The sequence below is a fragment of the Oncorhynchus masou genome, chromosome 16 (assembly GCF_036934945.1).
Source record: "Oncorhynchus masou masou isolate Uvic2021 chromosome 16, UVic_Omas_1.1, whole genome shotgun sequence".
Classification (NCBI taxonomy): Eukaryota; Metazoa; Chordata; class Actinopteri; order Salmoniformes; family Salmonidae; genus Oncorhynchus; species Oncorhynchus masou.
The window spans coordinates 27,755,121-27,771,084 of record NC_088227.1 but is presented as its reverse complement, the minus strand read 5'-3'; the positions used below and the strand labels follow the sequence as shown (position 1 = coordinate 27,771,084).

The 15,964-nt window shown below is 41.8% G+C and overlaps 2 protein-coding genes across 5 annotated transcripts in view; one reads left to right on the top strand and one right to left on the bottom strand.

Annotated features, from left to right (window-relative positions):
- LOC135557782 (otoferlin-like) overlaps window positions 1-3,722 on the bottom strand; it is a 124,796-nt gene extending 121,074 nt beyond the window's left edge. For all 4 annotated transcript variants that reach the window (XM_064991381.1, XM_064991382.1, XM_064991383.1 and 1 more), the window contains exon 1: window positions 3,356-3,722. In XM_064991381.1, coding sequence (XP_064847453.1) covers window positions 3,356-3,434 — 79 coding nt within the window. In that variant the 5' untranslated portion in view covers window positions 3,435-3,722. The remainder of the gene's footprint in view (window positions 1-3,355) is intronic.
- Window positions 3,723-4,244: 522 nt separating this feature from the next.
- cimip2c (ciliary microtubule inner protein 2C) lies at window positions 4,245-5,254 on the top strand. Its single transcript, XM_064990429.1, has 3 exons — window positions 4,245-4,406; window positions 4,524-4,782; window positions 4,883-5,254. Exons 1-3 carry the CDS (start codon window positions 4,333-4,335, stop codon window positions 4,994-4,996), a joined length of 447 nt encoding a protein of 148 aa, XP_064846501.1. The 5' UTR covers window positions 4,245-4,332; the 3' UTR covers window positions 4,997-5,254.
- The last annotated feature ends 10,710 nt before the right edge of the window (window positions 5,255-15,964 follow it).

Below are 15,964 nucleotides of genomic sequence, written 5' to 3'. Positions count from 1 at the left end.
GAGAGAGAGTGAGAGAGAGAAGAGAGAGTGAGAGAGTGAGAGAGAGAAAAGACTACAGTGAATGGTAGACGTGGGGACAGTCTGTACAACTTCTTCGCGAATCAGGCAATCTGTATTTAGTCTCAACCAACGTAAAACTGACTCCATTCCGTGATAGTGGAAATAATTGTTTAATTTCTCATTTATTTGATATTGTAACACATTGGCTATGTTATCTTCCCCTCAGGCCCCAGAAGAGAAGATAGACATGACCATCAAGCCTTAAGTCACGCCCTGACCGTAGAGATATTTTTATTCTCTATGTTTGGTTGGTCAGGGTGTGACTCGGGTGGGAAACTCTATGTTCTTTATTTCTATGTTTTGGCCGGGTATGGTTCACAATCAGGGACAGCTGTCTATCGTTGTCTCTGATTCGGAATCATACTTAGGCAGCCTGTTTTGCCACCTTAGTTTTGTGGGATGTTGTTTTTGTACAGCTCTGTGTAGCCTACCGAATGTTACATTTGTTTTCCTTTGTTGTTGTTAGGTGTTCATTTTTAATAAAGGTAAAAAGTACGTCTACCACGCTACACCTTGGTCCGATCATTTCGACGAGCGCAACACCTTACTACACTACAGTACAAGCTGGAGTATCTGGTATTTGAATAGGAAAGAACTAAACTTCACAACGGGGCTACTTACATAATTACTAGACTGATGATAACAAAGGGGAAGAAAAAAAATGTATTTTTACCGCCAGCAATTCAGCACCCTTCTAAAATACTGTTGGTAAGGGATTCCAGAAGTTAATAAAATAACAGCAGAACTTCATACATTCATACTCATTCAACACAGTGGTGCCAGTATATGTGGGAAAATACTTGGCCTTAATGGACAGACTGTCCTCTACCATTCACTAAAATGTACTTACTGTATACACATTCTTGTGTATAGGTTCTTGTACAGTATGTGGACTTCAATGTGATCAATTCATTGATTTACATCCTAAATGATCTCCATCTTCATCTACTTGAATGGATACATGGGTCTTTATGTTTGTCCTTCTGGAGAGATGTTTAACGCTGTGGTTACTGGTAACAAAGCTTACATAGCCATCCCCATTAACCACATCTGTAAGGGATATACAGGTTGGCATGCCCAGTGGGGCAGGGGTTTCCTGAGTGACCTTTCCTCTCCAGACGGGAAACAGTCTGAGCTGAAAGCATTCAGGAAGCCTTGCTGACAGCCTGTATATAAGAGACCAGGCAGGGAGCTATCAACAGCATCTCAAACACCAGAGAGACAGGGGTGGATAGGGAAGGAGAGAGAGAGAGGGAGATGGAGAAGGACAGGAAGGTGGACAGACAGACTAAATCTCAGGTTTCACTTTAAAGGGTTGCCTTTTGCCATTAAATGAGACACATTGCTAAGTTGTCGTCCTTCTCACTGACATCGTAAGTTAATAGATCAGAAACCGAACACCTTTTGGTTCCTTAATTCAACTGAACAACAGGCCACATAATTAGGGTTTCAGTGCCAGGCAGCCAACAAAAATAGCAGGTGTCCTATTCAATTGGTAAAATATTTCTATGGCCAGTACTGTTTAAGCAGGGTTACTCTCATATGCCCCAATGTAAACTCTTACTAACATTGCCTCTACAAAAAGTGGGCTACTCGTTGTCATAAAGAGTTAAAACAGCATTTCTTTCAACAAGTAATTGGTTATTGTTATGTCATAAAGAGTTATCACTGCGACCTGCAGAGATTCTAGAAAACATCCTCAAAGGCATTTATCATAGGTTGGTTGGTTGTTGGTTGGTTACTGTGAGCACATGCAGAGACTCAAGTGGAACGAGGAACAGATGTAACACTTGACAGGGCTGCTAAAGATCTGACACGTTCCCTGGTGCCCTACAAGAAAATGCTGGAATTGATGGCACACACATATAGACACACAGATGAGAGTGTGGTTAGTGTGGCACACACACACATAGATAGAGAGAGAGATAAAGATTCACACACACACATAGATAGAGAGAGAGATAAAGATTCACACACACACATAGAGAGAGAAATATTCACACACACACACATATATAGAGAGAGAGAAATATTCACACACACACATATATAGAGAGAGAGAAATATTCACACACACACATATATATAGAGAGAGAAATATTCAGACACACACATAGATAGAGAGAGAAAGATTCACACACACACATATAGATAGAGAAAGATTCACACACACACATATATATAGAGAGAGAAAGATTCACACACACACATATATATAGAGAGAGAAAGATTCACACACACATAGATAGATAGAGAGAGAACGATTCACACACACACATAGATAGAGAGAGAGAGAGAACGATTCACACACACACATAGATAGAGAGAGAACGATTCACACACACACATAGATAGAGAGAGAGAGAACGATTCACACACACACATAGATAGAGAGAGACAGATTCACACACACACATGTTTGTGTCTAAGCCTTCCAGGTGTTATGGGATCAACAGAGGCAATGTAAGCTACTGTATCTCAGAAACCAGAATTCACTCTCCAATGTGCTGAAATAGACAACCAGCTAAAGCAACTCAAACACACACACATTTCCGTGAACACAAATGTGTGTAAATCCACATATACAATATATTGTTCTATCCAAATAGTTCCATTGGGATTACCAATCTGTTTCCAGTTAGACTTGCCTGGCCATGGGAGTTGGCCATAGAGGGCCACGGGAGAGCTTCATTAATAGAGTCGAATTCTTTTCAGAGAAGAAAATCAATGGTGTTTGAGATTGTGAGATACAACTCCCCTGAGCGCAGTATTGGGAGAACGAGCGCCTGTGGAGAATAGATGAGAGCTGTTGAACGTGAAACTAAGGTAGCATATAACGTTGAAACAAAGGTAGCGTATAACGCGTATGGGCTCAGCCTCATTTTGATCAATAGGACTTTATTAAACACATTTCTCAACTTGATGGTCAATTAAAAATCGATGTCTTAATTAGACAAACCAAATGGTTCTAGGCCTACCATAGGTTTTGAATTAAAATGACTCAATAAAAACAGTATACATTTATTTGAGGATATTATGAATTCCCTTGTGTAAAAGCGCTCCTCGCCTCCACAATCCGTGTCTCTCTCATCACCTCCTGGGATTGCGGAGATAGACAAGGGGTTTCTCCAACTTTTCTGCAACCACAGGAGATGCGTCAGCACATTGGGGCTTACCTGTCCACAGGCTCACACACCGAATCCCACTGATCACATCGCAAGCCCCGGGCACTGCGCAATCAGCATATGACTAGTATTGGGACAAAGGATCTGCAGTGATAATAAACGCTTGTTACCTCGAAATGTGACTTTGGCGATTCTGTCCCCCTTTCCACGAAGGTCCCGGACTGTTTTTAGGTGGACTAAAAGAACCATGTCAAGTTAGGTACAATCCAGCACTTCAGGAGAAAATTAACTATTTTTCTTCACAGAGCAAAACAACTCTAATGTGCTGCTGATATGCGTTTGAACCAAATGTTCAGTGATCTCTAAACCTAGACCCTCTCATTGTGTCTTTGGTCCTGTGGAACAAAAATCTACTTCCATTCCGCATGCAACATCTGCTTTCATCCTCCTTCGACAAAAAGAAAGGAAGGATCTTTAATTATTGGTAAGCTTTCGTTTTATCCCGCGCTATGTGCTCGGTGGCTGCTGGGTCTCGCGCATCCCAGTGACTGACTGGCGCGTGTGTGAAGGCAGCGGTGTGCGCTCTGACTGAGTCGGAAGGAAGGGAGGGTGACAGGGTATTGGAGATGGACGGTTACATTCTCTGAATTTGTATTTTTATTTTTACCATTGTTATAAAGACATTCACTATACAGGCCAATGGTGGGCTTCCATATTAAACATGTTTGGGAATTTTATTTATTTGCAATTTCATTGCACCTGTAGGCTACCACAATTCCATATATGCCAGTCATTTGCAATTTCTATAGCTTAGTTTTCAAGATGACCAAATGTATTTAAAAATATAAAAAATGTGATCTTAATTCAATAGTATTCAAGCTTATTAATAGTTTTTACGCGATATCCTATTTTAGATCACGCAAGAAAATGTGAGTACAGATATGCATGGCACAGTTTTGTCATTATTTCGTGACCAGCAGGGCCACGCTGAGTAAAAGAGCAGTTGCCAGGCAACTCTTTGTTGTCCTCTGGTCGCCTGGTGTTAGCCTGGAGGTGTGGGTCAGTCTGTGTTTGGTCCGGTGCTTGGCAGCTGCTTGTCGTGCTCGGTCTTGCGTGGTTCGAGGGTTCGGGTGATAATAACAGTAACATGGCACTCAGAGGAAATGGAACGCTTATCACGCACAACAACTTGACCTACATCCCACCTTCCTTAATGCCCGGGTGAGCAACACACCTGCCAAATGGACAGAACCATAAGAGACGAGTTGCCTACTGACAAGTAGGCTTGGATAAAATAAGTTAATATATTGTTATTTATTTACTTTCTCATTTGTAAAGATACTGCGGCTATGTTCCAACTTCAAAGTACTTGTATGGAGACACATTCGGGAATGCCACCATCAAATACTTTCAGGACTTCCGCAGCGGGGCGATGGCCTGCAGCACGATCCCGTACAGCCGCGGTGGGATGTTCCCGTCCATCTTCTCCAACAGCGGGCTCCTAGTGTCGGCCCAGCGGGCTCAGAGCCGCAATCCCTACTGGGCCCGTTTCAATGTGGACTTCAAACGCCAGGAGACGCTGAAAAGCTTCGGAGAGGTGAGACGGGGATGGGGGTTCTCTATGAGTTGTTTTCAACATACCGATTTGATGCCTCATTTGACATAACGTGGTAATCATGAAACGTATTGGTTTGCAGCTCTCTCAGAAACACCGGGAGAGCTATAAGGACAAGACAGGAAAACGACTTCCGGTCAAACACTTCGTCATCCCAGTGAAAGAGAGCGAAAAATACTTCTCGAAGCAGATGTAAGATCTAAAGTTGTGTAGTCAATACATATTCCTGTAATGTTTTTTCATGTACCTTTACGTGCTATTGTGAACAGATGCGTCTAAACCAAAATACTACTGATGCAACAAAAATATTTGTTATTTAGACTGTCATAACTGCTTTCAATTTTAGAAAGCACATTGTAGGCTATTGGCAATGGACTTGTTAATGCCTTGTAGTCTGTATGAACTACATTTATATATTATTTCAAAATAAAACATACTCAACCACACATTACAATTGCCCATCTCTCCACTTATATTTTTCTCAAATGCATTACATGATGTGCCCATCCGAACCTGATACACAATTCGACCAACCACACATCCTAAATGACAAGCGATTAGGCTGCATTTACACAGGCAGCCCGATTCTGATCTTTTTTTAAACCAATCAGATCAGCTCTGAAAAAGATTGGATGGGAAAAAATTTAATGTGATTGGTCAAAAGAGCAATTATTGGAAAAAATATCAGAATTGGGCTGCCTGTGTGAGCACAACCTTTTTCTTAGTTTCACACCCGTTTACGTTTAAAGACTGACATTAAACATTTGTTCTAAACCTGACACGAACACTCTCTTAGGGCCTTACATCTAACATCACAGGAAACCTGCTAGAACACCGGGTGAAATGCTATCTGAGGAGAAATTCAATCTGTGTGTGTGTGTGTGTGTGTGTGTGTGTGTGTGTGTGTGTGTGTGTGTGTGTGTGTGTGTGTGTGTGTGTGTGTGTGTGTGTGTGTGTGTGTGTGTGTGTGTGTGTGTGTGTGTGTGTGTCTGTGTCTGTCTGTGTCTGTGTGTGTGCATCTGTGCGTCTGTGTAACTGGCAGAGGTATAGGCAAGAGATTGTTGAGACAGAACAGTTTATGGTGTTATTGCTTAAAAAATTTGATTTGAGGAAGGAACACAACTCAATTGCAATTAAATCACAACGTAGAACCTAGGGGGCAGGCTAGACACTTTGATGTCAAGGTAAGTTGTTTATCTTGTATGTTCTCACTAGAAAAAGTGCTCTATTGACTTGTTATCACTGACTTTGTTGAAGGCCTTTTTACTTCTTACTTTCTGCATCCCAAACCTCCCCACTTCTCCTTCACCCAAATCCAGATAGCTGCTAAATCTGGACCCGTACAAATCATCCGGGCTAAACAATCTGGACACTCTCTTTCTAAAATTATCTGCCAAAATTATTGCAACCCCTATTACTAGCCTGTTCAGCCTCTCTTTCGTATTGTCTGAGATTCCCATAGAATTCCCATCCTCTTCAAAGGGGAGACACTCTAGACCCAAACTGCTACAGACCTGTATCTATTCTACCCTGCTTTTCTAAGGTCTTTGAAAGCCAAGTTACCAAACAGATTACCAACGATTTCGAATCTCACCATACCTTCTCCGCTATGCAATCTGGTTTCCGAGCTGGTCATGGGTGCACCTCAGCCACGCTCAAGGTCCTAAACGATATCATAACCGCCATCGATAAGAGACATTACTGTGCAGCCGTATTCAACAACCTGGCTAAGGCTTTCAACTCTGTCAATCACAACATTCTCATTGGCAGACTCAACAGCCTTGGTTTCTCAAATGACTGCCTCGCTTGGTTCACCAACTACTTCTCTGATAGAGTTCAGTATGTCAAATCGGAGGGCCTGTTGTCCGGACCTCTGGCAGTCTCTATGGGGGTGCCACAGGGTTCAATTCTCGGGCTGACTCTCTTCTTTGATCCACCTCCATGCAGACGACACCATTCTGTATACCTCTGGCCCTTCATTGGACACTGTGTTAACTAACCTCCAGATGAGCTTCAATGCCATACAACTCTCCTTCTGTGGCCTCCAACTGCGCTTAAATGCAAGTAAAACTAAATGCATGCTCTTCAACCGATCCCTGCCCGCACCTGCCCGCAGGTGGCCCTCGCTTCATACTCGTCGCCAAACCCACTGGCTCTAGGTCATCTACAAGTCTCCGCTAGGTAAAGCCCCGTCTTATCTCAGCTCACTGGTCACCATAACAGCACCCACCCGTAGCACGCGCTCCAGCAGGTATATCTCACTGGTCACCCTCAAAGCCAATTCTTCCTTTGGCCGCCTCTCCTTCCAGTTCTCTGCTGCCAATGACTGGAACGAACTGCAAAAATCTCTGAAGCTGGAGACTCTTACCTCCCTCACTAGCTTTAAGCACCAGCTGTCAGAGCAGCTCACAGATCACTGCACCTCAGCTCATCTGTAAATAGCCCATCCAATCTACCTCGTCCCCATACTGTATTTATTTATCTTGCTCCTTTGCACCCCAGTATCTCAACTTGCACATTCATCTTCTGCAGATCCTACCATTCCAATGTTTAATTGTTAAATTGTAATTACTTTGCCACCATGGCCTATTTATTGCCTTACCTCTCTTCTCCTCATTTGCACATGTTGTATATAGATTTTTCAACTGTATTATTGATTGTATGTTTGTTTATTCCATGTGTAACTCTGTGTTGTTGGTGTTGCACTGCATTGCTTTATCTTGGCCAGGTCGCAATTGCAAATGAGAACTTGTTCTCAACTAGCCTACCTGGTTAAAAAAAGGTGAAATAAAAAAATGAAACATCCTAAATGGCACCCTAGATTATTCCCTACAGTGCACCAGTTTTGACCTTCCCTATGGGCCATGGTCTAAGTAGTGTACCAAATAGGGAATAGGGTGCCATTTGTAACTCACACTTATTTAATTATAGGTGTACTGCCAAGATCATTAAGAAAGCCTCCACTAAACATCTGTATAATGGATGTACATGCTGTACAAGCTGAATGAGTATTGCCCCCCCCCTAACAGAGACCAGCCCCCAATGAAGACAACCTCAGAGGGGGTCCGTCAGGAACAGGCCCTCCCATCAGGCATCCAAACGTCTCTGGATGACCGCTTCATGCGGGACGTGTTCTTCGAGCGCAGATAGATTGTGACCAGCAGAGGGAGGTGTGGGCAAGGCTCAGAGACTCAGAAGGACAATCGGCCAACATAAAGACCAGAGACAGAAGAGACTGGCGTGTGAGTCCGTCTGTCATCAGATAGTTGGACCAAGAGGTCTTGTTGCCATTACTAGTTAGGCTAAATGAGTTACTTGGTGCTAAGTGACTGACCTGTCTTGATGCTGGGCATGTACATAGTCAATGGTAGGCTTCGAGGGGACTCCTATGGTAGATACACATATAGCTCATCTCTTGGCAGTAGTAATGTAGACTACTTTATCACTGACCTCAACCCAGAGTCGCTCAGAGCGTTCACAGCCTTCCCACTGACACCCCTATCAGATCACAGCAAAATCACACTCTACTTGAACAGAGCTTTGCTCAATCATGAGGCATCAAAGCCAAAGGAGCTGAATAATATTAAGAAATGCTATAGATGGAAGGAGAGTAGTGTGGAAATCTAACAAAAAACAATTGGGCAACAACAAATTCAATCCCTACCAGAAAATGTCCTGGACAAAATGTTTCACTGTAACAGTGAAGGTGTAAACATGGCAGTAGAAAACCTAAACAGTATATTTGACCTCTCAGCTTCCCTATCAAATCAAAAAATGTTGACCAGAAAACCGAAGAAAATGAATAACAATGACAAATGGTTTGCTGAAGAATGCAAAAACCCAAGAAAGAAATTGAGAAACCTGTCCAACCAAAAACATAGAGACCCAGAAAACCTAAGCTTTCATTATTGTGAATCACAAAAACAATACAGATATACACTACGGAAAAAGAAGGAACAGCACGGCAGAAATCAGTTCAACGTAATTGAAGAATCCATCGACTCTAACCACTTCTGGGAAAATTGGAAAACACCAAACAAACAACAACACAGACAATGTATCTCCCCAAAATGGAGATGTAAACCACTTCTCCAATCTGTTTGGCTCTATAACAAAGTACAAACAGCAAAAACATATACATGGTCAAATACAAATCATAGAATCAACTATTAAAGACTACCAGAACCCATTGGATACTCCAATTACCTTGAATGAACTACATGATAAAATAAAAACCCTCCAACCCAAAAAGGCTGTGGTATTGATGGTATCCTCAATGAAATGTCACAGTATACAGAAAACAAATTCCAATTGGCTAAACCTCTTTAACATCTTCCTTAGCTCTGACATCTACCCCAATATTTGGAACCAAGGACAGATCACCCCAATCCACAAAAGTGGAGACAAATTTGACCCCAATAACTACCGTGGGACATGCGTCAACAGCAACCTTGGGAAAATCCTTTGCATTATCATTAACAGCAGACTCGTACATTTCCTCAGATAAAACAATGTACTGAGCAAATATCAAATTGGATTTTTACCAAATTATTGTACGACAGACCACATATTCACCCTGTACACCCTAATTGACAAACAAACAAACCGAAACAAAGGCAAAGTCTTCTCATGCTTTGTTGATTTCTAAAATGCCTTCGACTCAATTTGGCATGAGGGTCTGCTACACAAATTGATGGAAAGTGGTGTTGGGGGAAATACATATGACATTATAAAATCCATGTACACAACAAGTGTGTGGTTAAATTAGTCAAAAAACACATTTCTTCCCACAGGGCTGTGGGGTGAGACAGAGATGCAGCTTAAGCCCCATCCTCTTCAACATAAATATCAATGAATTGGCGAGGGCACTAGAACAGTCTGCAGGACCTGGCCTCACCCTACTAGAATCTGAAGTCAAATATCTACTGTTTGCTGATGATCTGGTGCTTCTGTCACCAACCAAGGAGGGCCTACAGCAGCAACTAGATCTTCTGCACAGATTCTGCCAGACCTGGGCCCTGACAGTAAATCTCAGTAAGACCAAAATAATAGTGTTCCAAAAAAGGTCCAGTCACCAGGACCACAAATACAAATTCCATCTAGACACCGTTGCCCTAGAACAGGTATAAATCTATACATACCTCGGCCTAAACATCAGCGCCACAGGTAACTTCAAAGCTGTGAACAATCTGAGAGACAAGGCAAGAAGAGCATTCTATGCCACTAGAAGGAACATAAAATTCCACATACCATTTAGGATCTGGCTAAAAATACTTGAATCAGTTATAGAACCCATTGCCCTTTATGGTTGTGAGGTGTGGGGTCCGCTCACCAACCAAGAATTCACAAAATGGGACAAACACCAAATTGAGACTCTGCATGCAGAATTCTGCAAAAACATTCTCAGTGTACAACGTAAAACACCAAATAATGAATGCAGAGTAGAATTAGGCCGATATCCACTAATTATCAAAATCCAGAAAAGAGCGATTAAATTCTATAACCACCTAAAAGGAAGAGATACCCACACCTTCCATGACAAAGCCATTACCTACAGAGAGATGAACCTGGAGAAGAATGACCTAAGCAAGCTGGTCCTGGGGCTCTGTTCACAAACAGAACCCACAGAGCCCCAGGACAGCAACACAGTTAGACCCAACCAAATCATGAGAATACAAAAAGATAATTACTTGGCACATTGGAAAGAATTAACAAGAAAACAGAGCAAACTAGAATTATATTTGGCCCTAAACAGAGAATACACAGTGGCAGAATACCTGACCAATGTGACTGACCCACAATTAAGGAAACAGTTTTAGAGAGCTTAGCCTTGCTAATGAGAAAGGCCGTCGTAGACAGACCTGCCTCTTAAGAGAAGAGATGCTATGTGCACACTGCCCACAAAATGAGGTGGAAACTGAGCTGCACTTCTTAACCTCCTGCCAAATGTATGACCATATTAGAGACACATATTTCCCTCAGATTACACAGATCCACAAAGAATTCGAAAACAAAACATATTCTGATAAACTCCCATATCTACTGGCTGAAATACCACAGTGTGCCATCACAGCAGCAAGATTTGTGACCTGTTGCCACAAGAACTGGGCAACCAGTGAATAACAAACACCATTGTAAATACAACCCATATTTATGTTCATTTATTTTCTCTTTTGTCCTTTAACCATTTGCACATCATTACAACACTGTATATATACTTAATATTACATTTCTGATGTATTCATTCTGGAGATTGAATGCCGATTATTGGAGAACCCAAAAAAGCCGGTACCGATGAATCGGTCGATTTTTATATATTTTTGTAATAATGACAATTACAACAATACTGAATGAACACTTTTATTTTAACATAATATAATACGTAAATAAAATCTATTTAGTCTCAAATAAATAATGAAACATGCTCAATTTGGTTTAAATAATGCAAAAACACAGTGTTGGAGAAGAAAGTAAATGTGCAATATGTGCCTTGTAAAAAAGCAAAGGTTTAAGTTCCTTGCTCAGAACATGATAACATATGAAAGCTGGTGTTTGTTTTTTATTTATTTATCCATTATTTTACCAGGTAAGTTGACTGAGAACACATTTGGACAACGACCTGGGGAATAGTTACAGGGGAGAGGAGGGGGATGAATGAGCCAATTGTAAACTGGGGATTATTAGGTGACCGTGATGGTTTGAAGGCCAGATTGGGAATTGAGCCAGGACACCGGGGTTAACACCCCTACTCTTACGATAAGTGCCATGGGATCTTTAATGACCGCAGAGAGTCATTAATATTCCAAGTTCTTCAATATTCCCAGTTTAGAAGTTTTAGGTTGTAGTTATTATAGGAATTATGACGCGTCGACTATTTCTCTATACATTTGTATTTCATATACCTTTGACTATTGGATGTTCTAATAGGTACTTTAGTATTGCCAGCCTAATCTCAGGAGTTGATAGGCTTGAAGTCATAAACAGCGCTGTGATTCAAGCATTTGTAAGAGCTGCTGGCAAACGCAGTAAAGTTTGAATGAATTATTACGAGCCTGCTGCCACCTATCACCCTCATTCAGCCTGCTCTATCAAATATCAAATCATAGACTTAATTATAGTATAATAAACACAGAAATACGAGCCTTTGGTCATTAATATGATCTAATCCAGAAACTATCTGTCACGGCTGACGAGGTGTGTAGATAGGAATCGGGCGCAGAGAGCAGAGAGTTCCAGGGGAAAGATGCACTTTATTCTGGCACCAAAAGTAAATGCCCAAACACACAGGGCGCAAAACACTGACCAACCCAAAACACAGCGTAACAGGTCCGGAGCACAAACAACACCAAGGACACAAACGTGAACACCAAAATAATCCCGCACAACAAAGGGGCGGGTTCCATACGCTAAATAGGGAAGCAAATCAAGAACTCACAAAATAGGAACAGGTGTAAATAATGAGACAAAACTAACCGAAAGGAAAAAGGGATCGGTGGCGGCTCGTAGGCCGGTGACCAAGACCGCCGAGCACCACCACTAAATATTGCTGTTACATTGCGCAACCTTCAATGCTATGTCATAATTATGTAGAATTCTAGCAAATTAATTCGCAACGAGCCAGGCGGCCCAAACTGTTGCATATACCCTGACTTTGCATGAATTGAACGCAAGAGAAGTGATACAATTTCCCTAGTTAATATTGCCTGCGAGCATGAATTTCTTTCAACTAAATACACAGGTTTAAAAAAATCTACTTCTGTGTATTGATTTTAAGAAAGGCATTGATGTTTATGGTTAGATACATTCGTGCAATGATTGTGATTTTTTCACCGAATGAGCTTTTGTTAAATCATCCTCCGTTTGATAAAGTAGTCTGTGATTCGTTGATAAATTAACAGGCACCACATTGATTATATGCATCGCAGGACAAGCTATTTAACCTAGTAATATTATCAGCCATGTGTAGTTAACTAGTGATTATGTAAAGATTGATCGTTTATTATAAGTTTAATGCTAGCTAGCAATTTACCTTGACTCCTTGCTGCACTCGTGTAACAGGTGGTCAGCCTGCCACGCAGATTCCTCTTGGAATGCAAAGTAATCGGCAATAATCGGAGTCCAAAAATGCAGATTACCGATTGTTATGAAAACTTGAAATCGGCCCTAACTAATCGGCCATGTTGACTAATCAGTCGACCTCTACTTCATTATTTTGGAACTTCTATGAGTGTAATGTTTACTGTTCATTTTATTGTTTATTTCACTTTTGTTAATTATCTACTTCACTTGCTTTGGCATTATTAACATATGTTTCCCATGTCAATGAAGCCCCTTGAATTGAATTGAGAGAGAGAGAGAGAGAGAGACAGATAGAGAGTGTATCGCGATCAAAGTTATCCTGAAGAGGATGTCTTACTATTTTACAGTATATGTATGTAGGCCTACAGTTCTAGTTTTTTGATTGGGGATTTTGTTAGGCCTAACTGAAATCACCTATAGGAATGCTTTCACCTTTAAGTTTAGCCAGAATTGTTTTGACCTGACCTTTGGTAGTAAGTCCATCAGAACCCTACTGGTGGAAAGGCTCGGCTGCCATGATGTGGGGAGCGTAGACACGGTATGAGATTGACTTTTTCCACATTTTGTTACGTTACAGCCTTATTCTAAAATTGATTAAATAAATACAAATCCTCACCCATAATGACAAAGCAAAACCAAATTAATTACAAATAGAAAACAGAAATAACTTTTTTACATAAGTATTCAGACCTTTTGCTAAGACACTCAAAATTGAGCTCAGGCGCATCCTGTTTCCATTGTTCATCCTTGAGATGTTTCTACAACTTGATTGGAGTCCACCTGTGGCAAATTTTATTAATTGAAAATGATTTGGAGAGGCACACACCTGTCTATATAGTTGACAGTGCATGTCAGAGCAAAAACCAAGCCATAAGTTCGAAGGAATTGTCTGTAGAGCTCCGAGACAGGATTGTGTCGAGACACAGATCTGGAGAAGGGTACCAAAACATTTCTGTACCAATGAAGGAAAGATGGAACACAGTGGCCTCCATCATTCTTAAATGGAAGAAGTTTGGCCACCCGCCAAACTGAGCAATCGGGGGAGAAGGGCCTTGGTCAGGGAGGTGACCAAGAACCCTCTGATCACTCTGACAGAGTTCCATAGTTCCTCTGTGGAGATGAGAGAACCTTCCAGAAGAACAACCACCTCTGCAGCACCCCACCAATCAGGCCTTTATGGTAGATGGCCAGACGGAAGCTACTCCTCAGTAAAAGGCACATGACCGCTCTCTTGGAGTTTGCCAAAAGGCACCTAAAGGACTCAGACCATGAGAAACAAGATTCTCTGGTCTGATGAAACCAAGATGGAACTCTTTGGTCTGAATGCCAAGAGCCATGTCTGGAGGAAACCTGGCACCATTCCTACAGTGAATCACGGTGGTGGCAGCATCATGCTGTGGGGATGTTTTCCAGCGGCAGGGACTGGGAGACTAGTCAGGATCAAGGGAAAGATGAACGGAGTAAAGTACAGAGAGATCCTTGATGAAAACCTGCTCTGGAGTGCTCAGGACTTCAGTCTGGGGTGAAGGTTCACCATCCAACAGGACAATGACCCTAAGCACACAGCCAAGACAACCCAGGAGTGGCTTCGGGACAAGTCTCTGAATGTCCTTGAGCGGCTCAGCCAGAGCCCGGACATGAAACCCGATCAAACAAATCTGGAGAGACCTGAAAATAGCTTTGCAGCGACGCTCCCCATAATACCTGACAGAGCTTGAGAGGATCTGCCAAGCTTGTACCAAGCTTGTAGCGTCATATCCAAGAAGACTTGATGCTGTAATCGCTGCCAAAGGTCCTTCAACAAAATACTGAGTAAAAGGTTTGAATACTTATGTAAATGTGATATTTCATTTTATTTTTTTTAATGCATTTTCAAAAATGTCTAAAACCTATTTTTGCTTTGTCATTATGGGTTATTGTGTGTAGATTTATGAGGGGAAAAAACAATTTACTACGTTTTAGAATAAGGCTATTTTTTATTTTTTTTATTTCCCCTTATTTTAAACAGGTAGGCAAGTTGAGAACAAGTTCTCATTTACAATTGCGACCTAGCCAAGATAAAGCAAAGCAGTTCGACACATACAACAACACAAAGTTACACATGGAGTAAAAACAAACATGCAGTCTATAATACAGTATAAACAAGTCTATATACGATGTGAGCAAATGACGTGAGATAAGGGAGGTAAAGGCAAAAAAAGGCCATGGTGGCAAAGTAAATACAATATAGCAAGTACAACACTGGAATGGTAGATTTGCAGTGGAAGAATGTGCAAAGTAGAAATAAAAATAATGGGGTGCAAAGGAGCAAAATAAATAAATAAAATAAATAAATACAGTAGGAAAAGAGGTAGTTGTTTGGGCTAAATTATAGGTGGGCTATGTACAGGTGCAGTAATCTGTGAGCTGCTCTGACAGTTGGTGCTTAAAGCTAGTGAGGGTGATAAGTGTTTCCAGTTTCAGAGATTTTTGTAGTTTGTTCCAGTCATTGGCAGCAGAGAACTGGAAGGAGAGGCGGCCAAAGAAAGAATTGGTTTTGGGGGTGACCAGAGAGATATACCTGCTGGAGCGCGTGCTACAGGTGGGTGATGCTATGGTGACCAGCGAGCTGGATGCTTTGTTGCGAAATAGGAAGCCAATTCTAGATTTAACTTTGGATTGGTGAAGTTTGATGTGGGTCTGGAAGGAGAGTTTACAGTCTAACCAGACACCTAGGTATTTGTAGTTGTCCACGCATTCTAAGTCAGTGCCGTCCAGAGTAGTGATGTTGGACAGGCGGGCAGGTGCCGGCAGCGATCGGTTGAAGAGCATGCATTTAGTTTTACTTGTATTTAAGAGCAATTGGAGGCCACGGAAGGAGAGTTGTATGGCATTGAAGCTTGCCTGGAGGGTTGTTAACACAGTGTCCAAAGAAGGGCCAGAAGTATACAGAATGGTGTCGTCTGCGTAGAGGTGGATCAGAGACTCACCAGTAGCACGAACAACATCATTGATGTATACAGAGAAGAGAGTCGGTCCAAGAATTGAACCCTGTGGCACCCCCATAGAGACTGCCAGAGGTCCGGACAGCAGACCCTCCGATTTG